This window comes from Rhinoderma darwinii, chromosome 1 (assembly GCF_050947455.1).
Source record: "Rhinoderma darwinii isolate aRhiDar2 chromosome 1, aRhiDar2.hap1, whole genome shotgun sequence".
In the NCBI taxonomy this organism is placed as follows: Eukaryota; Metazoa; Chordata; class Amphibia; order Anura; family Rhinodermatidae; genus Rhinoderma; species Rhinoderma darwinii.
Genome location: NC_134687.1, coordinates 498,366,669 through 498,393,583, shown reverse-complemented (window position 1 = coordinate 498,393,583; position 26,915 = coordinate 498,366,669). Strand labels below are relative to the sequence as shown.

At 41.3% G+C, this 26,915-nt stretch overlaps 1 protein-coding gene across 1 annotated transcript in view; it reads left to right on the top strand.

Annotated features, from left to right (window-relative positions):
• Nucleotides 1–26,915, top strand: part of ADAMTS19 (ADAM metallopeptidase with thrombospondin type 1 motif 19) — a 310,868-nt gene that overhangs the window by 132,798 nt on the left and 151,155 nt on the right. Inside the window, exons 9-10 of the mRNA XM_075854793.1 lie at nt 834–974; nt 10,085–10,235. Of these exons, the coding sequence (XP_075710908.1) occupies nt 834–974; nt 10,085–10,235 (292 nt within the window). The remainder of the gene's footprint in view (nt 1–833; nt 975–10,084; nt 10,236–26,915) is intronic.

Genomic DNA, 26,915 nt, shown 5'->3' with positions numbered 1-26,915 from the left:
ATAGGAGAAAAGGCTGCAAAAAGGGAGAAAAGGCTGCAATACATGTGAATCGCCGCTAAATGCTTGTCGACGATTCACAGTGAGCAAGAAGAAATGAAGGGGAAGCAGCGCTCATACGAGCGCTGTGGCCCCTTCAAAACAGCTGATCGATGAGTGTCCCGAAAGTCTGTCCACCATAAATGTTTAGTGGCTGGAAAACAACTTTAAGGGGTTAAGAAATTAATTGCCACAGAATTTTGTACATAAATATTACATGGTGTTATAAAGTGGAGATTTACTTTGATGCTGTCAATCCTCCTGGTCTAAATGAGGATATTCATTTTGCTTGCTTTCTGTGAAACAGTTTGATCTCCCGATAGAAGAACATGATATAATAAAATAGAACACAGAACAGTAACACCATGCAGATGAATACAACTGAGAATACATTGAAACTTAAAATGTTGGCTTAGGTTAATCCCTTCCCCACCCCTTAGTCATTTAATTTACTAATTTACATTATAACTGTTAGTGGTTTTAACGCATTTCATATCATTTCATTTTTTATTTTATAAAGATATTCTTTTGTCTTCTCTATTTCAGTACACGTTGCCTATTGGACCCAGCAATAACGTGATAAATAACACGATCGCCGGGTGCCCCCCTATATGATATAAATACTTGGCAGACACAAATTCACCTGATATATGTTACCCACACTGATACATTGTAACAAATCAGTTTTGCATAAAAGAATCTACAGAATGTCAAAACAGTTTTCCAATATTTTTGGGTTTTACAATATTTATTTTTAATTTATGAGTTTGCTTTTCTCTTACATGTTATGAAATCAGCATGGGTATAAATCATGACAATGACCACCCATCCTGTGCAGATGGTCTTCATATTATGTCAGGAGAATGGATCAAGGGGCAAAATCTGGGTGATGTCTCATGGTCCAGATGTAGTCGAGAAGACCTAGAAAAATTCCTCAGGTAATTACTTTTATTCTGATTAACTTATTATGAAACATTGTGTGATATACTGTAGTCAAAAGGATGTCTTTTCACTGAGAAATGTTATTGTAGAGGTCGAGTAATGAGTAATGTAACTGTGACATAAAAATACTTAAAATTTGTAATGATGGGGATAAGGAAACAGACAAGTGAGCCCTAATCTACCCGCCACTCAGTCCCTGCCTACTTGCAACGACCCGCCCTAGGCGACGGGGTACAACTGGGCGACGGTCCCTACGCTCAATAAGTGCACGACAGACAAACAGACAAGGGTACACAGAAGCAAGGGAAAAGGGGCAGTTGCCCACGGCAACACCGTGAGCAACAAGAGTGGTGAACGAGCCGAGTCAAACCAGGAGTGTACGAGGTACCAAACGCAGAGCAGGAGAGAAGTGAACAAGCCAAGTCAAACCAGGAGTGTACGAGGTACCAAACGCAGAGCAGGAGAGTAGTCAGTAAGCAAGGGTCAATATGAAGCAGGGTCAAATGGTTCAAGAAGCTGCAGCAGGGCCAGGAAACAAAACGAGAAGAATCACAAGCAAGGAGGAATAGGAAAGGCAGGTATAAATAGACAGAGGGCGGGAGCTAGCTCCGTCTGGCCAGGCTGTGATAGGCTCTCCCACTCCTAAGCCTGCCATCCTGAGTGGTGGAAGATGGAGTCAGTCTCACAGACATAGAAGCAGGTGCAGACTGATTACCTATGGGCGTGGATACAGAAGCTGTGCCTGGCAGATCCTTAACAAAATTAATAACTTAGTGATGCCCACAGCGCATATGAAATGTAACATTATAAATTGTATGACTTTCACCTGATATGTCCTTTATGCATTATTATATTGTCTTATACTGTACAATCTAAAGCAGATGACAAATTAATGAGTCACGAGAACACAAATTACTTCCATAAACATTTTGTTAATTCCAGTCGTTAGTTACATACCATACTAACAACTACTTCATGACCAGCAAATCAACTGGCTGTTTATTGTTAAAATATATGTAATTCTTTTATGCTTCATATGCCGTATGTGTAGAAAAGGAAGGTGTCAGACTAACTGAAAGCTAATTAAATATTTTGAAGAGACACTCTGATAAAAAACAAATGTAATTATTTCTTTGTCAAAAACATAGACTTGTTGAAAGGACGACTGCACTTCAGTATATAAAAGATCTTGGATCATGAAAATTTGTTAAAATAATATACAAAAAAGAAAGAAAAAACTTTCCAATTCTCAGTCTCCTGTGCTGGTCCTGTGTCTAAAATAGAATGTAGTCATGTGATGTGCCACGTTGAGGCCTGACTTGGCATAGAGTGACCGGGCAGCGGTTGAATTCATATATATATATATATATATATATGTAGCGTCCATGGCCGCGGGCCGTCGGGTTTACTCACCTCCCTAGGAAACGCCAGCACTCACTTCCGCTCTGTTCTGCTGTGTCCCGTAGGAACACAGAAGGCGCACACTTAGGAAATCGTCATCATCATCATCAACGGCCATGATTTCCTGGTCTATAAGAAGGCTCCAGGCCTTCTGATCCTTGCCTGAGCGTTGTTAGTTTTCCCAGTCTGTCTTGCAAATGGTCCCTTAGTGTTTCAACGTTCCAGTTGTTACCCGTGCCTTGTTCCCTGTTCCTGTTTCCCGTGCTGTGCCTTTAGTATCAAGTCGTGCCACGTCCTGTGTCATCTGCCACATCCGGAGGAATCCGCCACGTCCTGTGTTATCTGCCACGACCGGAGGAATCCGCCATGTCCTGTGTCATCTGCCACGTCCGGAGGAATCCGCCACGTCTGCCGCAACCTGCGGCACCTGTGTCATCCACAACGTTTGGCGTTATCTGCTGCAACCACCTACATCAGTGCCAGAGCTGCGGCCCCCGTCTGGACCTTGTGCGGGACATTGTAATTCTGGGGTTTCCTGTTGTTTGGCTAGCTGCCTCCCCGCTACGGCGGTACAGCCTAGTGGGTCCACTAACCCGCTTCGTGACAGTACGCTCAGGCCATGGACCCCGCTGGTCAACCTGAGACTTTGACGACACAAGCCATGCTGGCCGAGATGGAGGATCTCCAGTCATGACAAGACCAGCTCCTCCTGTCGGTGAACGGCATAGCCCATCGGCTGCTTGCTCCAACCACAGTCGTCACCGCACCCAATCCTGCGGTTCCTCCTGCTACACTTCCTGTCTGTACCGGTACAAATCTCCTGTGTCTCTTGCCGCTACCTCCACGCTATGACGGAGATCCGAGGTCCTGCAGGAGATTTTTGAATCAGTGCCTGATCCACTTCAGACTTCATGCCAGGTCCTTCTCTTCGGATGACATCAGGATCGCCTTCATCATCTCTCTCCTTACTGGCAAAGCCCTGGCATGGGCTAATCGTCTGTGGGAACATCATGGACCAGAGACCCGGGACTTGCAGTGCTTCTTATAGACATTCCGCTCAATCTTTGAGGAACCTGGGAGAGTTTCTTCAGCTGCTGCATCCTTGCTGACCCTGCATCAGGGAGACCTCTCCATGGGCGAGTATGCCATTCAGTTCCGTATCCTGGCTGCTGAATTGACCTGGAACAACGAGGCTTTGGTGGCCACATTCTGGAAAGGACTGTCTTCAGGGATCAAGGACGAGCTGGCTGCTCGCGATCTGCCATCTACCCTAGACGATCTTATCCTACTCGCCTCCTGGGTTGACATGAGGATCCGGGAGAGAGAACTTCCTAAGCTGGATTCTACTTTCCAGCAATCTTCCTTAGTCGTCCCACCAGAGGATCTGATGCAGAGTAACCTTGTCAAATTGTCTACCCAGGAGAGACAACGCAGACGCACTTCTGGACTTTGTCTGTATTGCGTCCTCAGAGGCCATATTGTGCGTCTGTGTCCCCAGAGACCAGAGAGACCCCATTGCCTAGGATTGGTTGGAGAGACAACCCTAGATGGAACGGTACCTAATAAAGCCTTCTGTTCCAAGTTGACTATTCCTGTGACCCTTGTATCCGGCGACAGGACGCATCAAGTTTCTGCCTACCTTGACTCTGGTTCTGCTGCAAACTTCATCCAGAAAGAGCTTGTGGATCATCTTCAGTTGCCCACTGTCCCCCTAGAGACGTCTTTGGCTGTTGCCTCAGTTAATGGACTGCCTCTGCCTGATCCCATCGTTTCTAAAACCAAACCGTTGAAGCTCCAGGTTGGAGTCCTTCATTCTGAACTAATTTCTTTCCTTGTTTTGCCCAAGGCCATCAATCCTGTTCTACTGGGCCTGACTTGGCTTCGACTACATGCCCAGTCCTGGACTGGAATCCTGGAGAGGTTCTCCAATGGGTCGATGTCTGTTGCAGATCCATCCTGTCAAGCCTCCTCTGCCTCAGTCATTGGCGGGACTGCCCCCCCCCCCCGTTTGCTCAGTATGCAGATGTTTTCAGCAAAAGGGAGGCTGAGACACTGCCTCCACATCAGACTTATGACTGCCCCATTGAACTGGTTCCTAATGCCTCTCTTCCCCGTGGCCGAGCATATCCTCTCTCCTTGCCTGAGTCTCTATCCATGTCGGCCTATATCAAGGAGAATCTGGAGATGGGTTTTATACGAAAGTCTTCCTCCCCGGCCGGGGCTGGATTCTTCTTCGTTAAAAAGAAGGACGGATCCCTTCGACCCTGCATTGACTACCATGGTCTCAACCAGATCACGGTCAAGAACAAATGCCCGTTGCCACTTATATCTGAACTGTTTGATCGCATACGAGGAGCCAAAAATTTTTCTAAGCTAGACCTGCGGGTGGCTTATAATCTAGTCCGGATTCGCCAGGGTGATGAATGGAAGACGGCTTTTAACACCGTGGACGGGCACTACGAATACCTAGTGATGCCCTTCGGACTGTGCAATGCTCCCGCAGTGTTTCAGGAGTTCGTTAATGATATCTTCCGAGATCTCCTCTATGTCTGTGTTGTTGTTTATCTTGATGATATTTTGATTTTCTCCCCAGATCCGACGACTCATCGGAGGCATGTCCGTCAGGTTCTACTACGATTAAGGGAGAATCATTTATACGCCAAGCTGGAGAAGTGCGTCTTTGAGAAGAGTTCTCTGCTCTTCCTGGGCTACATCATCTCGGATGAAGGCCTCAAGATGGATCCTAAGAAAGTGAAAGCTGTCCTGGAGTGGCCACGTCCTCAAGGCTTAAGGGCCATACAGCGGTTCCTGGGATTCGCCAATTTCTACCGGCAGTTTATTCCTAACTTCTCTTCTCTGACGGCTCCCATCTCTACCCTTACCAAGAAGGGTGTGAACGCCAAGGTGTCGACTCCAGACGCAGAGTCCGCATTTATTAGCCTCAAGAATGCCTTAAATTCAGCTTCGATCCTCCATCATCCTGATGTATCTCGGCAGTTCTCACTGGAGGTGGACGCCTCCTCTGTTGGTGCAGGTGCACTTCTGTTCCAGAGTAGCTCCAAAGGAAAGGCAGTAGTATTTGGCTACTACTCAAGACTTTTTTCTTCTGCTGAGCGCAATTAATCTATTGGAGATCGGGAGCTGCTGGCCATCAAATTGGCTCTGGAGGAGTGGAGACATCTTCTAGAGGGCGCTGCTCATCCCATCCTGATCTTCACCGACCATAAAAACCTTACCTACCTTCAGTCTGCACAACTGAATCCCCGTCAAGTCAGGTGGTCGCTGTTCTTCACCCATTTTCAGTTTGTGCTCCACTACCGTCCCGCGGACAAGAATGTGAGGGCCAATGCCCTGTCCAGATCGCTTGAGACGGAAGACACGGTGGAGTCCCTTCAGACTATCATAGACCCGTCCTGCATTGTCACTGCTAATCCTCTACAGGTTAGAGACATCCCTCCTGGGAGGACTTTTGTTCGGCTGGCAGACAGGAGAAGAGTTCTCCGCTGGGGATACAGTTCTAGACTGGCTGGGCACGCTGGTGTCCGTAAAACCCGACACCTGATTGCTCGTCACTTCTGGTGGCCCATGCTACCTAAAGATGTTCTGGACTTTGTCTCTTCTTGCACGGTGTGTTCCTCTAACAAAGTTACTCACTCCAAGCCTGCCGGCCTGCTTCAACCTCTGCCTGTACCCAATGCCCCCTGGCAGCACATTGCGATGGAATTTGTCACAGACCTTCCCCCCTCAGCAGGATGCAACACTGTCTGGGTGGTGGTGGATCGGTTCTCTAAGATGGCACATTTTATCCCGCTGACCGGCCTACCTTCTGCTCCTCGACTGGCGAGTCTCTTCATTCTACACATCTTTTTTTTGCATGGCTTGCCTCTACACATTGTGTCTGACCGGGGGGGTTCAGTTTACTTCAAAGTTCTGGAGAGCCCTCTGTAAGCTCCTGGATGTGAGTTTGGACTTTTCTGCACTGTTGTATAAATGTTTCCCTTTTTTGATACCTTTACCTATTTACAGAATGTTTTTTGCACTATGTTTAGTGTTTTAATTAATGCTAATGAGATTGATGATGTCAGAGCACTTTTGTTATTTATACCCTTGCTTGTACACTTGTATCACCATGCTTGAGAAAGGTCCTATTGTTGGACAGAAACGTTGCACCTTTGCTTGATGTGGACTGAATAAACTTCACGATTTTTCTTATTAGAGTGCTGCAAGATTTTCTTTATTCATATATATATTGTATGGGCACTACTATTATGAACTAACTTTTCTTAGAATTATTTGAATCTCGGGAAACCTCACACACACACACACACACACACACGCATGCATGCATGCACGCACGCACGCATGCACGCACGCACGCAGACACACACCTATACATATTTAACATAGATACCTATATGTTTGTGTCTATAGAAATTACACAGGTACAGAATGCTCCAAGTTATCATGTACTATTTGCTGTTTATTCCAGTCATGTACTAACTGTTTTGAACTTGCATTATGTTGTAATGGCCTGTTCACATCAGCGTCGGGTTCCGTTCATGGGTTCCATTTGACCTTTCCTTCAGAGGAACCGATGAACAGAAAGCCATATGGAAACCATAGCTTCCGTTTGCATTACCATTGATTTCAATGGTTATGCTTCCATTGAAGTTGGTTTCCATTTGTTTGTATTTCATAAGGTTTCTGTTTTGTTAGTGGAAACAATAGCATAGTCAAAGTTTATTTATTGTGAAAAAAATGGAAACCTCATGGAACGTAAACAAACGGGCTCCAATTGCAACAGAAGCATTACCACTGAAATCAATGGTAATGCAAACGGAAGCTATGGTTTCCGTTTAGTTTCCGTTCAACGGTTCCTCTGATAGAAAGGTCGAACAAAACCCATGAACGGAAGCCCAACGCTGATGTGAACACATCCTAATACTTTGAGAATTGAGCATTTAGTACTGGCACATGCTAAATCTGTAGATGCTATATTTTTTTATATATTATTATTTTGAATATAGTGTGTGGACTGCTGAATGCACTTTCGCACGTACATTATGGCTCAAGATTGATACAATGTGCTCTGTCACATATTCAATGTTGTCATCTTGATAATTCATTCTGTCTTGGTATTTTTTACAGTTGTATTGCCATTTGCCAAAATGGTGCCTGCTGCAGCTGTACATTTGTGTATCTTTGTTCTGAATCACAAATAAAGTTTAAAGAGCATTAGCTTTAAAATAAATAAATACAACCTTAGGGCCTATTCACATCAGCGTTGTCTTTCCGTTGAGGGGTTCCGTCAGAGCTTTCATTTATACTTATAGCTTCCGTTTGCATCACCATTGATCTCAATGGTGACGAATATTTTGTTAAAGGTTTCCGTTTGTCACCGTTATGAAAGGGCTCCTTTTTTTACGGAATCAATAGTGCAGTCGACTGTGCTATTAATTCCGTCAAAAAAACAAAACCCTTTCACAACGGAGACAAACGGTAATCATTATCAAAGTATCCGTCATCATTAATATCAATGGTGATGCAAACGGAAGCTATGGTTTGCCTTTCCGTTCAGGGGTTATCCCGACGGAAAGCTCAGACGGAACCCCTCAACAGAAAGACAATGCTGATGTGCCAGGAGAACGTTACCTGCCTCACTGCATTGTGCCAACTGTAAAGTTTGGTGGAGGAGGGATAATGCTATGGGGTTGTTTTTCAGGGGTTGGTCTAGGACCCTTAGTTCCAGTGAAGGGAAATCTTAATACATCAACATAGCAAGACATATAGGACGATTGTATGCTTCCAACTTTGTGGGAAGCTTGGGGAATGCCCTTTTCTGTTCCCACAAAGTTGACTAGTATACAAAGCAAGGTCCATAAAGAGATGGTTGGGTGCGTTTGGTGTGGTAAAACTTGACTCTCCCGCACAGAGCCCTGACCTCAACCCCATTGAACACTTTTCGGATTAACTAAAATGGAGATTGCGAGCCAGACCCTCTCGTCCAACATCAGTGTCTGACCTCACAAATGCTTTTTCTGGATGAATGGGCAAAAATTTCCACAGGCACAGTCCAAAATCTTGTAGAAAGCCTTCCCAGAAGAGTGGAAGCTGTTTTAGCAGCAAAGGGACGAACTCCATGTTAATGCCTGTTTATTTAGAATGAGATGTCATAAAAGCTCATGTAGGTTTAATGTGTAGGTGTCCTGTGACTTTTATCCATATAGTGTATCTTATAAAGTTTTTTTTCTTCTTGTTTTAAAAAATAGACTAAAATATACAATAATTCACACTAACTACTGGCGAACACACAATAGGCTGACATATCTGCTTCTTACTCTTCATCGACAGACACTCGTCTGACCATTCGATCCAATTTATTGCAGCTGCCATAAAGCACACAACCTGCTGTACTTTCCAGACTGTACAGAAAGAGTGTGCCTCCAGTATGGCTGCTTCAAGGGACATTTTTAAAAATGCATAGCTATTCATTTAAAAAAAATAAATAATAAACATATTATTTGTCTTCTAGAGATTTAAGGGCCTTTTACATGGGATGGTTATCGAGTAAAAAAAAATCATAATATGAAGCATTCATAATCATTGGCCAGTGTAAACATTCCACGATCAGCAAGAAATTGTTTGTTTGTCGTTGATAAAATCTTTTATGATCAAAATGATTGTTTTTCAGTATTATATTAATTCATGTAAACAGGCATCTGCTAATTAGCAGAGGGGATAGAAGGCGTGGAAATGAATTAAATGAAAAGTGAATACTCATAGGAGGAAAGTCTAGCGATCTTACAAGCAATCGAAATTCCGAAAATACATTCGAATATTATTACATATAAATGCATGTCTTTCGAAAGTTAACAACTCACTATATCGCCGATTGGCTATCGTTTTTACGAATTTATCTGCACGTGTAAAAGGACCCTTACATTTCATTGTTTAAACTAAAATGATACATTCCCTTTAAAACAAGTCTTGACATAAACTCATCTGCAGTAGATTGCCTTCATTGACAATATTCCGTCATGTGCCAGGCATCGGTTTTATTGACAACTTGTGTCCTAGTAGCTCTGATATGAACATGAATATGGATAAAGTCCAAATATTGCAGCCTGCCACTTAAACTCAGCAGCCAGGAATTTTCATTTCTAGTTCACAAGTCAGTTCTTAGAAAACTCTTCTATCAATATCGGTGAGCCTCTATATGTGTAATGATTGATATCATATGTATTTTATTTGGAGGCGAAAATATGTAGATAGATAGATTATAGATAGATGATGATAGATAGATAGATAGATAGATAGATAGATAGATAGATAGATAGATAGATAGATAGATAGATAGATAGATAGATAGATAGATAGATAGATAGATAGATAGATAGATAGATAGATAGATAGATAGATAGATAGAAACTGACCCTAGTTGTCAAATATCTGAAGACGAATAAATCTTTCTAAGAATTGTGTAGAGTCACGATCATTGATGGAAAGTTTACTCAAATAGTTTGGACCTATACACTTAGACAGTGGACAGTAAACGGTGCCTGGGTCTCAAGTGTAAAGCCTGAATAAAATTGTAATTGTGTTCTATATTTTTTTTTCTTTTACTGTAAAATGCATGTTTATAGCAGTTTAGTCATAAGCACTTGTTTTTTTGTTCCACATTTTAAAACTCTGCGTATGTTGCCAGGTCAAAAGCCAGTAACTGTTTGCTGCAGACAAATCCCCAAAGCATCAGCTCTGTGATTATTCCCTCCAAACTGCCAGGCATGACGTATACAGCAGATGAACAATGTCAGATTTTGTTTGGACCTTCAGCTTCCTTTTGTCAAGAAATGCAGGTACGGTACATAATAAAATGCCTGTAAAGATTGTTCTATAAAACATATGCTCAATAATCATTTACTCAAGGAATAATAAAACCCCTCCGAAATTAGCTTTAGTTTTTTTTATTGTGTTGATGTCATGTGGGATATTTTTAAACAAAAACAGACCAACATTTGAGGATTATTAAAAATACTGTTTCTAAATAAGAATACCAGCAGAGTGTTCTATAGAAAACATAAACATAGAATCATATAGTTTAAATTGGTTTTTCTCATCTGGTCAAAGGGGAACCTCCATTTCGCATCCTAGTGCAGTAAACTTCACCTTATCCAGTATGGGCAGAATCATATAGGTACAAAATATCAACAGGAAATCAAATAAAAATATAAAAAAAAATTATATTTAGGATTATCCGATGTGCATAAAAAAACATCTAAAACTAATATAGAGAGCTGACCACAAGAAATGCAAGTATTAGCTTAACGTTAGCTGTCGCTACTCATTTCGCATCTCTAGGCTTATAAAATTTCAGATTATCCTATGCCAGAAACCAGGGCCAAACTGTGAGTATATCTAGAGTAGTCGATGCTGAATGACAGGAATAATATTGTACACAGATGGGTATCATTTTTGCTTGGATGGCGCAGATTCATAGCTCAGGATCGACAGCGAGTAGAGAACAATGCTTCGAATTTGAAGAGACACAATTTTTATATTACATTGCAGGCTGCATTAAAAATGTACTAAGCACAAAAACTTCCAGACTGGGAAGTTTTTGCAGTTTTTGTATAACAAACTGTATGAGTAAAAACTGTGCTTATCCTCGATTACCCATTACATTTATTCTTTTGATCTATACTTTACGTACTGGTAGATTTTACTATTACAGTACCATTTCAAGCCGGCAAATACACTCCTCAACATTGAAATTGCAACACCAAGAAGAGCATGTAAATCGAGGAAATAGCAGGTGTCGCTAAAATCTACAAATAGTCACATTTTCAAGAACCTAGCTCCAATCTGTGGCATGTAGGAGGGCATAAAAGCCAGACTGAAAGCAAAGATTTTCAGCCAAATGAAGCCTTCAAAATCAGATCAAGTGGTGTGGGATGATTGTGAGATGCCTCCTGTTCATCCACGTGCCAGTTATCACCACTTGTCGCAAACTGAAAGGGACAGAATCCTTGAACTGAGAGACCTTGGTTTATCACTCTGGCAGATCGCTACGCACCTAGCTCGAGATGTCTGCGCTATTCAACAATGCATGTCCCGGAGGTTGGGAGAACAGCGACTAATGGGAATGACAGCAAAAGGTGCATGGAGGCAAACCTCTGCACGGACGGATCGCCTGATTGGAAGAATGGCGCGTAATGATCCATTCTGTACTGCAAGTGAAATTGGGCATCACATCCCAAACCTAAGGTGGCACAAACCATCAGAAGACGTTTGCACAACATTAGGCTATGAGCCAGATGTCCAGCTACAGGTAATCTACTGACCACACGCCACGGTTCTCATAGGCTATAATGGTGCACAGCAAGACAGCAATGGAGGCTGGACTGGAGATCTATCCTCTTCACCAATGAGACACGCTTTTCGCTCGGACACAATAATAGCCAGAGATTGGTCTGGAGACTACATGGGCAATGCCATGAAGAGGCCTTCACAAAGGCACGTCACACCGGTCCTACTATTATGGTGTGGGGTGGCATAATGTACAATTGCCTGACCCTTTCTAGTCTTCATTTTAGGTAACAGCTCGGCGTTACATTGATTTGTCGTGGAACCAGTGGTACAGCCATGGCAGGCCGCATGTTGCTTGTGCTACTGTGAGCAGCCTGCATGGCCTGAACATGCTACCATGGCCTGCAGCATCTCCGGACTTGTCTCCCATCGAGCACATCTGGGAAGTCATTGGTCGGCAATTGCCAAGGGAACTGCCAGCACCCAATCTTGATGATTTGCGCGTCCAAGTGCATTCAGCGTGGAATAAATTCCTCAGACAGCCATTAATAACCTCATTGATAGCATGCCAAACCGTGTAAGTGTGTGTTTTTCTGTGCGTGGCGCTCATACTCGATGCTGAAATAGTTTGTTTTTTTTTACAATATTTTGTTTCCATTTTTTATTTTTTGCATATCATTAACATGTCTATCAATCCTGTGATTTCGACAATTTTCAAAACTTATCGTTTTTGATGTTGAAATTTGAATTTTTTTTTTAAAGAAAGTAAAATTCCCAAACTATAAAAATGTTTAAATATTTATCCAATACGGTGAATGTTGTAGTGGGGAAAAAGGTAAAAATGGCCAAATCGCTGTTTTTTTGCCACTTCAACCCCCCAAAAAATAGAATAAAAAGTGATAGAAATTCCCAACATTCCCCAAAATGGTTTTAATAAAAACAACATCATTCCACGTACAAAAAGACGCTTTAGGGCCAGTTCACACTGAGTTTTTTGCCGAGTTTTTTGATGCGGTAACCGTGCCGCAAAACACGGCCAAAAACGTCCGAAAATGCCTCTCATTGATTTCAATGAAAGGCGGTGGCGTTTTTTCCCCGTGAGCGGAGAAAAAGAAGGGACATGCCCTCTCTTCGGGCATTTACACCTCTGACGTCCCACTGACATCAATGGGAGGCAGAGGAGGCATATTTTGCGGCGTTTTATGCCCGCGGCGCTCAAGAGGAATTTTGAGGCAGATTTTCCTCCTGCAAAAAACTCTGTGTGAACCCGGCCTTACACAGCTCTGTACACAGAAATATAAAAAAGATACGGGTGTCCCAATATGGCCATGCAAAAAAAAATTTGTTTCTTTCAAACTTTTTTTTTTTTTTAAGGGTACTATATATGTGATATCACTGTGATCGTACTGACCCACAGAATAAAGATAATGTGTCATTTTCACCATACATTGAACACCGTAAAATAACATAATAAAATGGCAGAAATGCTGGGTTTTTTTCCAATTTCAGCCCATTCTGAATTTTTAGCATTAGAAAGTACAACTTGTCCCGTAAAAATTAAGCCCTCGTATGGCTGTGTCAACAAAAAAATAAAAGATTTAGACTGGTCCTGAACGGGGTTAAATGGAATGAGTGACCACTGCTCCATTCAACCTCTTTCTCACAGCAGTTGAAAGGGGTAATCGATAGGGGTCCCAGTGTTCAGATATCCTGTGGATAGATGATAAATGTCCTTCGTGGGATAACCCCTTTAAAAACAATATCAAATATGATGCATTGTGATACTGGAGACCACACCTGAGTTTAGTTTAAATAAAACTATCCCTGGACAAAATATGCTATGTCCATGCTGAGCCTTAGGTATCAAAGCTGTCTCCAAGAAAAGGTGACCTTCTAGGGGCGAATGCCTCCATACATACATAGTCTAATGGAGCATGCCTCAATTTTGGGGATTTGTACAAAATCTCACATTAAAAACAAATTATACCTCTGTATGAAATTGGAGAAATACAGAGATACAGTAGAGAGTTTGTGTATTAATATGGCTCTGTACAAATGGAGTCGTGAGGGTATGTTCAAACGGCTTATTTTCTGCCGTTTTTCGGGCCGTAAAAAGACTGTTTTGAAAAAACGGCGTGTAAAAAGACGTCTCGTAAAAAGAAGTGCATGTCACTTCTTGAGACATTTTTTGAGCCGTTTTTCATTGACTCTATAGAAAAACAGCTAAAAAAATGGCCCTAAAAAAACGCAGCGAAAAACGCTAGTTAATTAAAAAACTTCTGAAAATCAGGAGCTGTTTTCCCTTGAAAACAGCTCCGTATTTTCAGACATTTTTTGTTAAGCGTGTGAACATATGGTTCACCTAATATGGTTGTGTGTATGAACACAAAAAGAGAGAGGTCTATACACATAAAAGCTTACAATCTAAAAAACAAAATGTAACTAGATAGTTATTGTTTGCTTTGCCAAGGTAATTTTTTGGGTGACAATATTGATGTATAAGCCCCATTGCATCCTTAACGCTACATTGGTTCATCTGCATTCACTTTTTCCCTTGAGAACAGTCCATGGGATTGTACTTAGCCCTTATGTCAGCTTCCCTGCTTGATTTAAAGTTTGCTCTAATCAGAGAATAATAGGAAACTTAAAGCATAAGGCTGATTTACTTCACATATACTGTGCTCACTGTTCCGGATGTTGTTTTCGTCATTTAAATACATAATGTAGCTACTTTCAAAATCCTGCTGTTTGCACTTTGAAATATATAGTGATTTATCTCCAATACACTGTCAGAGATGTGATATAACAGTTTATTTATCTCTAATTATTTTACAATTTCTCTCTGGTATCAGGAAACCAGCTGCATTTAGCTTAGACATCATTAAAAATAAACTATCATGTAAGCGAAAATCAGTACAGGATAGGATAAAGAAGCACTCCAGCAAAATATTTGTTTGGCTTATATAGTTCAGCATAGGCTTTTATTAAATAATACGGTATTCCCTGTAGATAGTGCCCCCTGAGTTCACTATAGATGTATAGTCCTATATAGTCCTCCCCTGTAGTTAGTACCCCCTATATAGTCCTCCCCTGTAGTTAGTGTCCCCTATATATTCCTTGACTGTAGTTAGTGCTCCCTATATAGTCCTCGCCTGTAGTTAGTGCTCCCTATATAGTCCTCATCTGTCGTTAGTGCTCCCTATATAGTCCTCATCTGTAGTTAGTGCTCCCTATATAGTCCTCCCCTGTAATTATTGTCCCCTATATAGTCCTCCCCTATAGTTATTGTCCCCTATATAGTCCTCCCCTGTAATTATTGTCCCCTATATAGTCCTCCCCTGTAGCTATTGTCCCCTATAGAGTCCTCCCCTGTAGTTATTGTCCCCTATATAGTCCTCTCCTGTAGTTATTGTCCCCTATAGTTAAAGCCCCCAACACTGCCCACAGTAAAAGGAAAAAAACAAACATATGCTTACCTGTTCCGTTGCCACGCCATCCTCCAGTGACGCCAGTCCTCCTCCAGCGGAACGACGCATTGGCGTAATGACGTCATCGTCACTAAAGCGCCGAATGGCGAGTCATCATGTGCCTCGCCAGGGCAGCACTAGTCAACTAAGGACGCAAATACAATTGAGTGCAGGGGACCTGTTCCGGTTTCCCGCTTCACCCCGGTTCTGTGAACCGGCTGTATTTTTAACAACCGGTTCAGGAGAACCGGGGCAAACCGGCCGGATCCCACCCCTGTTTGTATAGATATAGAGATAAAAAAAAAACAGAGCTAGAAAGAACATTGGGAACAATTCATATCTTCATTATTCAGTTGCAGCATATGTTGTCTAAATTCTAATAAGTAATTATTACTTTTATGTGGACTAATGAACGAGGTGCGAGACCGTCTTAGTTAATGGTTAATGACCATACATTCCATCTCTTAAAGAATTGTGGTCGTTTTTTGAGACTAGAGGCAATAATCTTTTCGGGAAGGAGATTGTCATTAATGAGGTTGGTCACTTTCCTATAAACATATTTAATTTAAAATATGATGTAAAGTTGTAAAGATTACTAATATACCTCTATTTTTAATTCTTCCAAATTTCCAACATCTCCTGTTGCTGTACCCTCTATAAATAGTGATTTTTCTACTGGTCATGCATCACTGCTCATCCATGAAACATCATACCTCGGGGGGGGGGGGTCACAAGACCCACATGTCCATGCCTCTATAAACACTCCTGTACTTTGGCTTCTATTGTGTATGTCCCGAATCCCCTTTTTGGTGCATGCACAGAAGATGTGTCTCAGAGCCATCGTTATTTAGCTTGTTTTGAACATGCACCGATTTCACATGCGTGGTAGATGCAGTGCATTAATGCTAAGTTTACCATAGCAAGTTTACTTTAAACAACCTACTTGTACTGTGCATGTGCCAGGCAGGAAAATGGCTGCATGTGCAATAGCAGATAAATGATAGCGGGCCTGAGACACATCTACTGCTCATGCATTGAACAGGGGAAGAGGGCCATCGCAAGAGAAACCAAGGGACAGGAGCGTGCATGGAACCAAGGGCGTGTGGGTCAGGTGACCCCCTAGGGCATGACGTCGCATCGAAAAGAAGCAATATACAGTATGGATAGCCCTATTTAAGGTACAGCAACAGGAGATATAAAAAATGAAATATATTTATAAGATAGCGGCCAACCCATTTAAAAGTGCATATAATCTCTTAGGGGAGGTAGATTCTAAGTTTGCATTAGTTTCTCCATTTTCTTCAAAAATATAGTGATAGGTTTAGTGTCCTTCTGTGAATCTGGCCCCAGTGTGTAATATGATCACACTAGACATTAACAGTTATGAACATTATCCTACTATCGCTCATTATTTATTTACTTTTTACATTTTCCATATCCTTCAGATTTAGGGCTCTTTTTTCAGCACAATTGAGATATTTATAACCTGTTGTAAACAAATATCACAGGGAGCTCCTGTGGATTTCCAGGTATGTCACTTGCAGTACTATTGTAAAGACTGGTGGCGCATATTTATTTATGTCACTAAGAGGACCAAAAAAGAATTACATTTTTTTGTTTAAAATCACACATTAGATCTATATTTGTTCAAAACCATTGTCTCTGAGTGTTAACTTACACTGACATATGGAGGAGTTGGGCAGGATGGATATCTGATGTTGACTGATAAAATTCCTTACAAAAGATTTATCACAGATAAAACTGTAAAATGACAGAAAATTAAAACTTGGCTAACAGAATGCCAGTGTGTTTGTGGATGCACAAATCATTTATTTCATTCACCACTGCACGCAATATCTAATTCTTTTCAGCCACTATTTATTTGTTATTTGATTCCCTGTATCACATGCTCTCTATTTATTTATTGTACTTAGTCTGTGATTCAGTATTAAGCTATTTGGATTAGACTGTGTATAAAGTACTGTATTTATTTATTTAATTTATAGTTCAGTCTATGCTCAAAGTTTACATAGATCAGTATATGCATGCAAGTATTCATTTCTATGCCTAAATTAAAAATTTGACACTGCTGACACTCACATTTTTACTGCTTTTACTTATGCCAAAGCAAATTAATATGCATGTATCCCTTATAATCCCCCACTAACCCCCCAGTACCCCATTTACCCCTTTAGTTTAGTCTTGTCCCCAATAGATGCCACAACTAAAACACCAAATTCCAGGCCCCCTTACTAACACTGTCCTACCCTTACCCATACAAACCCACTTTAATTTTCCTAAATAAACACCATTATCTTGCCCAAACACTGTGATAAACATTGTTAAACATGTGGTATAGCACTATAGTGTGATTACATCAATGGCATATTTAGCATAGAGGCAGGTCATGCAGCTAATGTGGGGCCCGATGGGAGGTGACCCCGCTCAATTTTTCCTTAATGAGTGGAACAAAGTCAAACAGGGCTGTCCTTCTTCAACAACAGGCTCTACAGCGTAAGTAAACAAGCGAGAAAGAAACCAGACCAGAGGAGTCTTCCACTAACCCTCTCTCTTATAAACGATAGGCAGTTGGGTGGATGAACAAGCATTGAATCTTGACCCCACATTGGGGGGGCATGTGATGGTGTGTGCCAGACCAATTGTGAATTTTGCTATAGGGCTTAATTTGGCATGCTCTTTGGCATGTTGGAAAAATATCAAAATATATGATTTGTCTTGTATGCAAATTGTATTTAAAGGGGTTGGGCAGAATTTTTTCTTTTTGTAAAAAGTGTCCCCCCCAGTCTTGGTTTGCCTTCCCTAAAACCCCCTATATAATTTCTAACCAGTTTCTGTTTGATTTCCATCGTCACTGCTGCTCTTGCTGTTTGTTTACATCCCTTGCTTCTGGTCCAGGCTGTTTCCTGTCTTGTAACCCACCATACCCATGATCCCTTGCTGCATTGAGGAGACAGCTTTCATCCCCCCTCCTCCCGCCACAGCATCTCAGCTATTTGCATACTGCCACGCCCCTTTATGTTCACAGGTCATTCCCTGCTCTAATTACAGTCACCCAGCTCCCTCACACACACCCAGTAATTATCCCACAGGGGGGATGGGGGTTATATACAGGAATGTTGGGGTAATACACAGGGATATTAGGGGTAATACACAGGGATCACAGAGTATATGAATCGATGATGGGGTAATACACAGGGATGATATAACCTCATCATCCCTGTATATAAACCCATCATCCCTGTATATAACCCCCACAATCCCTGCATATAACTGCCATCATCCCTATGTTTTACCCCAACTTGCCTCTATATAACCGCCATTATCCCTGTAAATTACCCCCAACATCCCTGTGTATAACCACCATCATCCCTGTGTATAACCCCCATCATCCCTGTGTATAACCCCCACATCCCTGTATATAACCACAACCTCCCTGTGTATAACCCCTATCATTCCTGTGTATTTCCCGCATCATCCCATACCGGGATGATTGCAGTTATATACAGGAATTATGGGGGTAATAGACAGGGCTTTTGCGGGTAATAGACAGGGCTCTTGGGAGTAATAGACAGGGATTTTGAGGATTTTTTTATCTAAGCATCAGGGTATGTGAAGATTGAGGAATAACAATGCCGCCCCCACCTCCTTCTACATCAGAGAGTAGAAGGAGCAGGGGGCGTGTACTAGGAGAGATAACACTCCATGTCTTTGATCAGCCAGCACTTCCGACTGAACAGAGGCATGGCGCATCATCAACTAACTTTACAGGCAGTGCGGGAGCTCCAAGAGTGAAGGATGAGGAGGAGGTGTGGATGACGAGACAGGAGGAGGAGGGGGAGTGTACTAGGATTGATGGCGTTCCGTGTCTTTGCTCAGCCTGCACTTCCGGCTGAGCAGAGGCACGGTGCGTAATCAACTATGTTTAATGGCGGCGGGACCAGAGGAGGCGGAGCTCTGAAGAGCTCATGAAACATCCGCCCGGCCCACTGATTATAAATGTAGTTGATGACGTGCTGTGCCTTTCTTCAGCCGGAAATGGTGGCTGAGCAAAAGACACAGAACGTCACAGGAAATAAAAAATGTACCCTGGGTGCGGTCATGTGACCGCAAATCCGAACCAAGTAAAGCCACAGGTAAATAGACATTATATTAGAAAGTTACTTATATATGTCCAATTAAGTTAAAATATAAATACAATTTATTCCTCGACAACCCCTTTAAGCGTTAGGTAAAGATTTACAAAATTAATTATTTAGATATAGAAACTGTTAATTTACTAATGTCCAATGTCATCTCTGAGTAATGCACCTACTAATGTTGATTCTACTAATATGGCAGAATTAATGCTTATAGAATAAATCAGCCATATGATCTTAGGGGAAGTAGTGTTGAATGTTTTGGTAAATTGCTATCATTTCGCTCCAGATAAGCCAACACCAGGCAAGCTGTTTGGCTCCCTCCCCCACCCCCCCCACCCAGCTGCATTGACGTAAACATTCACATTCTGGCTGTAATACAAATGTGTGTTTATGGAAAGAGTTTTGAAGGCAAAATAATTTTTGGTGGTCAGAATGTCCAACTGTCTTCTAATATCTATGGCCACAGTACAGAATGGAAGTATTCCAAATAATAGAGTAAGGAAGTCGTGAGATTCATGTTGTGTATTTGCCGCGAGACCTTCCACAGAGTACTGACTGCCATTTATGGTAACATGTAATTGGTACAGGTCTCTGCCTATGGGCTGTATCACAGAGACAGGTTTCAAGATATATTACACATGTTGACCCTGTATTTGAATCACAACCAAGCCCAAACAAAATGTTTTCTTAATTCTGTGCTAATGACAGTGTTCTGGCATACTTTACAGTATGGAACTTTTATAAGCAATGAGGGACGAGTAAAGGTCTATCACGCTTTCCATGAGCTGAGTACAGCTGGGATAGATAAAATAAGGAAAAGACAGATATCAAGAAACTTGTAAGTGAGCAATGAGTGTAATGTTTTAAATACACTTGTGACTGAAGTTGTGTGCTTTAAAAGAGGTTTATGGTTCCAGCAAGATAAGTCCTGAAAACTTCCCTCATATTATCTGATATAACCAAACACTTGCGATTACTCTACAATACACAAAGACTTTTCACAGATGTGCAGAAAAGGTAACATCTGGTATAATGCAATTTCTTACGGCAATGATTTTCTAAGTGCTATCTTGGAAAACTATTGAAATAATGCAATCTGTTAAGTCTTTACAGGAATCTCATTTGTGTATATGTACAATATATACCAGATTAGTAGATTTGCAGACCAAAGCTAGGCTGATATTCTAGATTTTTTTTTTTTTTTAATAATTAAATTACATTCTAATTACATATTTCAAATTGTGAGCAATAATGTCTAACTAAGGCACTCCGGCAGCTCATGTAATTTATGCATAGAAGCTCATTAGATTTTTAGGCATTTTAAGATAATAGATAATTTTCTGGATCAGTAAAGGTGATGGGAAAGTGAATTCCAAGCACTGGGACCAACTCCAGATTTAAATGTTTTCTGGATTGTGAGTCTCCCCAAATCATTCTGAAAGTTATGCTATGATTTGATGCAGTTGTAGGGTTTACTTCATCACATTCCTCTCAGTTGTATTAACACATTAGTATGTGATGATTTTACGAATGCAAAACTGAAAAATCTAATTGAAGGAGGCTTCGACATGTCATTTTTTTATTTTTTATTTATTTTGAGTTTTAATTAGCACACTACGAATCTGGCTTAATGTTCTTTCTTGCATTTATTATTAAAAGTATAGTTGTTAATTTCAAGATCATTGAGTATTCAGATTTAAATACATATATTCTGTGAACATCACCACATAATAATTAATGAATGCTAGAATAACATAAAAGGATAGTAAACAATGCAATAAATGAGGGTATTGAGTCTCAAACTAAATAGAACGAACAGCATTTATTATGGTTCTGTATAATAAATGTTTCTGCATAAGCCCTTAACCGGACATTGTCAGGGACTATGACTTCAATTTTTCAGTAAACTGTCCATGTGATAGTCACTGAGATGAGCCTTTTTTTTTTTTACTACTTTTATTGTCAAATTGTGAGTAATATTACAAAAATAATAATGGGTTTATTTAATGCATTAAAAAGTAGTTAAATTCGTCGTCCCATCAGGATATGCCCTATTATGACATATTGATGTTATAGAGAGGAGTACCCCGTTCAGAACCCCCCTTTACGATTCAGAGCATGGAGCCAATAGCAAGCAGTGGAGGATTCAGACTGTCCATGAACTACATAGATGGCCATTCATTTGAATGACTGCCAGGTAATATGACATTTCCCCTAATCGCCAAAGCCACTCTCATAGGAAAGGGGTTGTTTATGATGGTACAACCTCTCCAACGTCATTAACCCCTTCCCTCTTTAGCCACTTTTGACCTTCCTGACAGAGCCTCATTTTTCAAATCTGACATGTGTCACTTTATGTGGTAATAACTCCGGAATGCTTTCACCTATCCAAGCGATTCTGAGATTGTTTTCTCGTGACACATTGGACTTTATGTTACTGGCAAAATTTGCTCGATATGTTCAGTATTTAATTGTGAAAAACACCAAAATTTAGCGAAAAATTGCAAAAATTAGCATTTTTCTCAATTTAAATGTATCTGCTTGTAAGACAGGCAGTTATAATACACAAAATTGTTGCTAATTAACATCCCCCATATGTCTACTTTAGATTGGCATCGTTTTTTGAACATCCTTTTATTTTTCTATGACCTCACAAGGCTTAGAACTTTAGCAGCAATTTCTCACATTTTCAAGAAAATTTCAAAAGGCTATTTTTACAGGGGCCAGTTCAGTTGTGAAGTGGTTTTGAGGGCCTTATATATTAGAAACCCCAAAAAAGTCACCCCATTTTAAAAACTTCACCCCTCAAAGTATTCAAAACAGCATTTAGAAAATGTCTTAACCCTTTAAACATTTCACAGGAATTAAAGCAAAGTAGAGGTGAAATTTACAAATTTCATATTTTTCTGCAGAAATACATTTTTAATACAATTTTTTTTATAACACAGAAGGTTTTACCAGAGAAATGCAACTCAATATTTGTTGCCCAGTTTTTGCAGTTTTAGGAAATATCCCACATGTGGCCGTAGCGTGCTACTGGACTGAAACACCGGCCTCAGAAGCAAAGGAGCACCTAGTGGATTTTGGGGCCTTATTTTTGTTAGAATATATTTTAGGCACCATGTCAGGTTTGAAGGGCTCTTGCGGTGCCAAAACAGTCAAAATCCCCCAAAAGTGACCCCATCTGGGAAACTAGACACCTCAAGGAAATTATCTAGGGGTGTAGTGAGCATTTTCACCGCACAGGTTTTTTACAGAAATTATTGGAAGTAGGCCGTGAAAATTAAAATCAACATTTCTTCAAAGAAAATGTAGGTTTAGCGATTTTTTTTCTCATTTCCACAAGGACTAAAGGAGAAAAAGCACCGCAAAATTTGTAAAGCAATTTCTCCCGAGTAAAACAATACCTCACATGTGGTAATAAACGGTTGTTTGGAGACACGGCGTGGCTGAGAAGGGAAAGAGCGCCATTTGGCTTTTGGAGTTCACATTTAGCAGGAATGGTTTGCGGAGGCCATGTCACATTTACAAAGCCCCTGAGGGGACAAAACAGTGAAAACCCCAAACAAGTGACCCCATTTTGGAAACTATACCCCTTGAGGAAATTATCTAGGGGTATAGTGAGCATTTTGACCCCACAGGTTTTTTGCAGAAATTTTTGCAAGTAGGCTGTGAAAATGAAAATCTACATTTTTTCAAATAAAATGTAGGTTTAGCTAATTTTTTTTCATTTCCACAAGGACTAAAGGAGAAAAATCACCATAAAATTTGTAAAGCAATTTCTCCCGAGTAAAACAGTACCCCACATGTGGTAATAAACGGCTGTTTGGACACACGGCGAGGCTGAGAAGGGAAAGAGCGCCATTTGGCTTTTGGAACTCAAATTTAGCAGGAATGGTTTGCGGAGGCCATGTTACATTTACAAAGCCCCTGAGGGGACAAAACAGTGGAAACCCCCCACAAGTGACCCCATTTTGGAAACAACACCCATTGAGGAAATTATCTAGGGGTATAGTGAGCGATTTGACACCACAGTTTTTTTGCAGAAATTATTGGAAGTATGCCCTGAAAATAATAATCTACATTTTTTCAAAGAAAATGTAGGTTTAGCTAATTTTTTCTCATTTCCAGAAGGACTAAAGGAGAAAAAGCACCACAAAATTTGTAAAGCAATTTCTCCCGAGTAAAACAATACCCCACATGTGGTAATAAACGGCTGTTTGGACACACGGCAGGGCTTAGAAGGGAAAGAGCACTATTTGACTTTTTGAGATCACATTTAGCAGGAATGATTTGCGGAGGCCAGGTCACATTTGCAAAGCCCCTGAGGGGACAAAACAATGAAAACGCCCAAAAAGGGACTCCATTTAGGAAACTACACCTCTTGAAGAATGCATCTAGGGGTGTAGTGAGCATTTTGACCCCACAGATGTTTCATAGAATTTATTAGAATTAGGCAGTGAAAATAAAAACAGTCCTTTTTCTTCAATAAGACGTAGCTTTAGCGCAAATTTTTTCATTTTCTCAACAAATAAAGGAAAAAAAGAACCCAACATTTGTAAAGCTATTTCTCCCGAGTACGGCAATACCCCATATGTGGTCATAAACTGCTGTTTGGGCAAACGGCAGGGCTCAGAAGGGAAGGACCGCCATTTGGAGTGCAGATGTTGCTGGATTGGTTTCTGGGCACCTGTGGGCCCAAAACAGTGGAAACCCCCCAGAAGTGACCCCATTTTGTAAACTACACCCCTCAATGCATTTACCAAGGGGTGTAGTAAGCATTTTAACCCTGCAGGTGTTTTGTAGAAATTAGTGTGCGCTCAATGTTGCAGAGTGAAAATGGGATTTTTTTCCATAGATATGCCAATATGTGGTGCCCGGCTTGTGCCACCATAACAAGACAGCTCTCTAATTATTATGCGGTGTTTCCCGGTTTTAGAAACACCCTACATGTGGCCCTAATCTTTTGTCTGGACATATGACAGGGCTCAGAAGTGAAGAGTACCATGCGGAGTGGAGGCCTAATTTGGCGATTTACAAAGTATTGGTTCACAACTGCAGAGGCTCAGATGTGAAATAATAAAAAGAAACCCCTGATAAGTGACCCCATTATGGAACTGCACCCCTCAAGGCATTTATTAAGGGGTGTAGTGAGCATTTTCACCCCACAGGTCTTTTCCATAAATGAATGCGCTGCGGATGGTGCAAATTAAAAATTTATATTTTTCCCTAGATATGCCATTCAGTGGCAAATATGTCATGCCCAGCTCATGACGCTGGAGACACACACCCCAAAAATTGTTAAAAGGGTTCTCCCGGGTATGACGATGCCATATATGTTGAAGGAAACTGCTGTTTGGGCACGCTGTAGGGTTCAGGGCCGAGGGAGCACCATTTGGCTTTTGGAGAGCGGATTTTGCTTGGTACTATATTTGTTTGAGTATTGCTGGTGTTTTATAATGTGGGGGTACATGTAAGCGGGGCGGAGTATATAAGGGGCATAGTCAGGTGGTATAAAAAAATAAAAATAATCCATAGATGTGTGTTACGCTGTGAAGCAATCCTTTCTGCACAGGCCGGTGTCGCACTGATAAATGGTGTCATTTCTTATCCCCCTTTTGGTCCACACTCCGCGCCTTTGTAGTTTGGGGAATTTTGCTGGGAAAGTATTATCCTGGTATAATACGGGCACCGTCGCTTCCATCGGATATGATTGGGCCCTCCCTTCCTGGTTCCCTAATTTTAGGTCCTTGATAAATCGCCTCTTGAAACAGAAGAAATGTTCTCCTCGGGCACAACTGCATATTTTTTTATTTCCTGACTTATTGGAGCCATAACTAATTTTATTTTTCATAGACGTAGCGGTATGAGGGCTGGTTTGTTGCGGGACGAGCTGTAGTTATTATTGGTACCATTTTGGGGTACATGTGACTTTTTGATCACCTTTTATCCTATTTTTTGGGATGCCAAGTAAACCAAAAAACGCAATTCTGGCACAGCTTTTTTTGGTTTTTTTTTATACAGAGTTCACCACGCATTATAAACTACATGTTACCTTTATTCTGCGGGTCAGTACGATTCCGGCGATACCTCATTTATAGAACTTTTTTATGTTTTACAACTTTTTGCACAATAAAATTACTTTTGTAAAAAGAATGTATTTTTTCTGTCGCCAAGTTGTGAGAACCATAACGTTTTAATTTTTTTGTCGACGGAGGTGTATGAGGGCTTGTTTTTTGCGGGACGAGCTATAGTTTTTATAGGTACCATTTTTGGATACGTGCGACTTTTTGATCACTTTTTATTGTAATATTTGTAGGGCAAAGTGACTAAAAAACAGAAACTCTGGTAACGTTTTTTACGGGTTTTTTTTACGCTGTTCACCGCGTGCAATAAATAATATAATATTTTGATACCTCCGGTCGTTACGGTCGTGGCGATACCAAATACATATGGTTTATTATTATTTTTCAATAATAAAGGACTTGATAAGAGTAAAAGGGGGATTGTGTGTTATTTGATTACTTGAAACTTTTATTGTTTTCAAACTTTTATTTTTTGCACTTTTTTTTACACTTTTTTATACTTTTTTTACACTTTTTCTCAAGTCCCACTAGGGGACTTGAAGGTCCAACGGTCAGATTTTTTTTTTTCTAATACATTGCACTACCTATGTAGTGCAATGTATTAGATCTGTCAGTCATTCACTGACAGCAAGCCGTTTAGGCTTCGCCTCCCGGCGGGGCCTAAATCGGCTTCCGTAATGGCAGAGCAGGAGACCATTGTGTCTCCTGTTGCCATAACAGCAGTCGCCAGTCCCGATTGCCTGTCAGGGCTGGCGATCTGCTTGTAACCGCTACGATGCAGCAATCGCTTTCGATTGCTGCATCGAAGGGGTTAATGGCAGGGATCGGAGCTAGCTCCGGTTCCTGCCGTTACAGGTGGATGTCAGCTGTACAGTACAGCTGACTTCCACCGCTGATGACGCCGGATCAGCTCCTGACCCGGCGCCATCTTGCCGGCAGCTACGGAAGCCGATCAGGCTCCGCCGCGGGGCGGGTCTTGACCGGCTTCGGTGCTAGGCAGACCGGGAGGCCAGTATTAGGCCTCCGGTTGCCATTGCAGCCACCGGAACCCCGGCAATTTCATTACTGGGGTTCCGATGAGCTGCAAACACCTTAAGTGCAGCGATCGCGTTTGAGCGCTGCACTTAAGGGGTTAATGGCGGGGATCGAAGCTAATTTCGGTCCCCGCCGTTACAGTCGGATGTCAGCTGTAAGATACAGCTGAGATCCGGTGATGATGGGACCGGCTCAGCTTCTGAGCCGGTGCCAAACGTTTGACGTACATGTACGGCAAGATGCGGGAAGTCAGTACTTTCCATGACGTACATGTACGTCAAATGTCGGGAAGGGGTTAAACAGTACACTAGTGACTTACCAAATTTTTGGTGTGGAATTTTTTATTATATTACAGTAAAAATTTTAATCTTTTATTTAAAGTAAAGACTTAGGCTCTGTTCACACTAATATTGGAGGGTTCCGGCAAGGCTTCTAGTATTTTTTATGGCAAAAATGGCATATTCTTGTCATCAAAAATACTG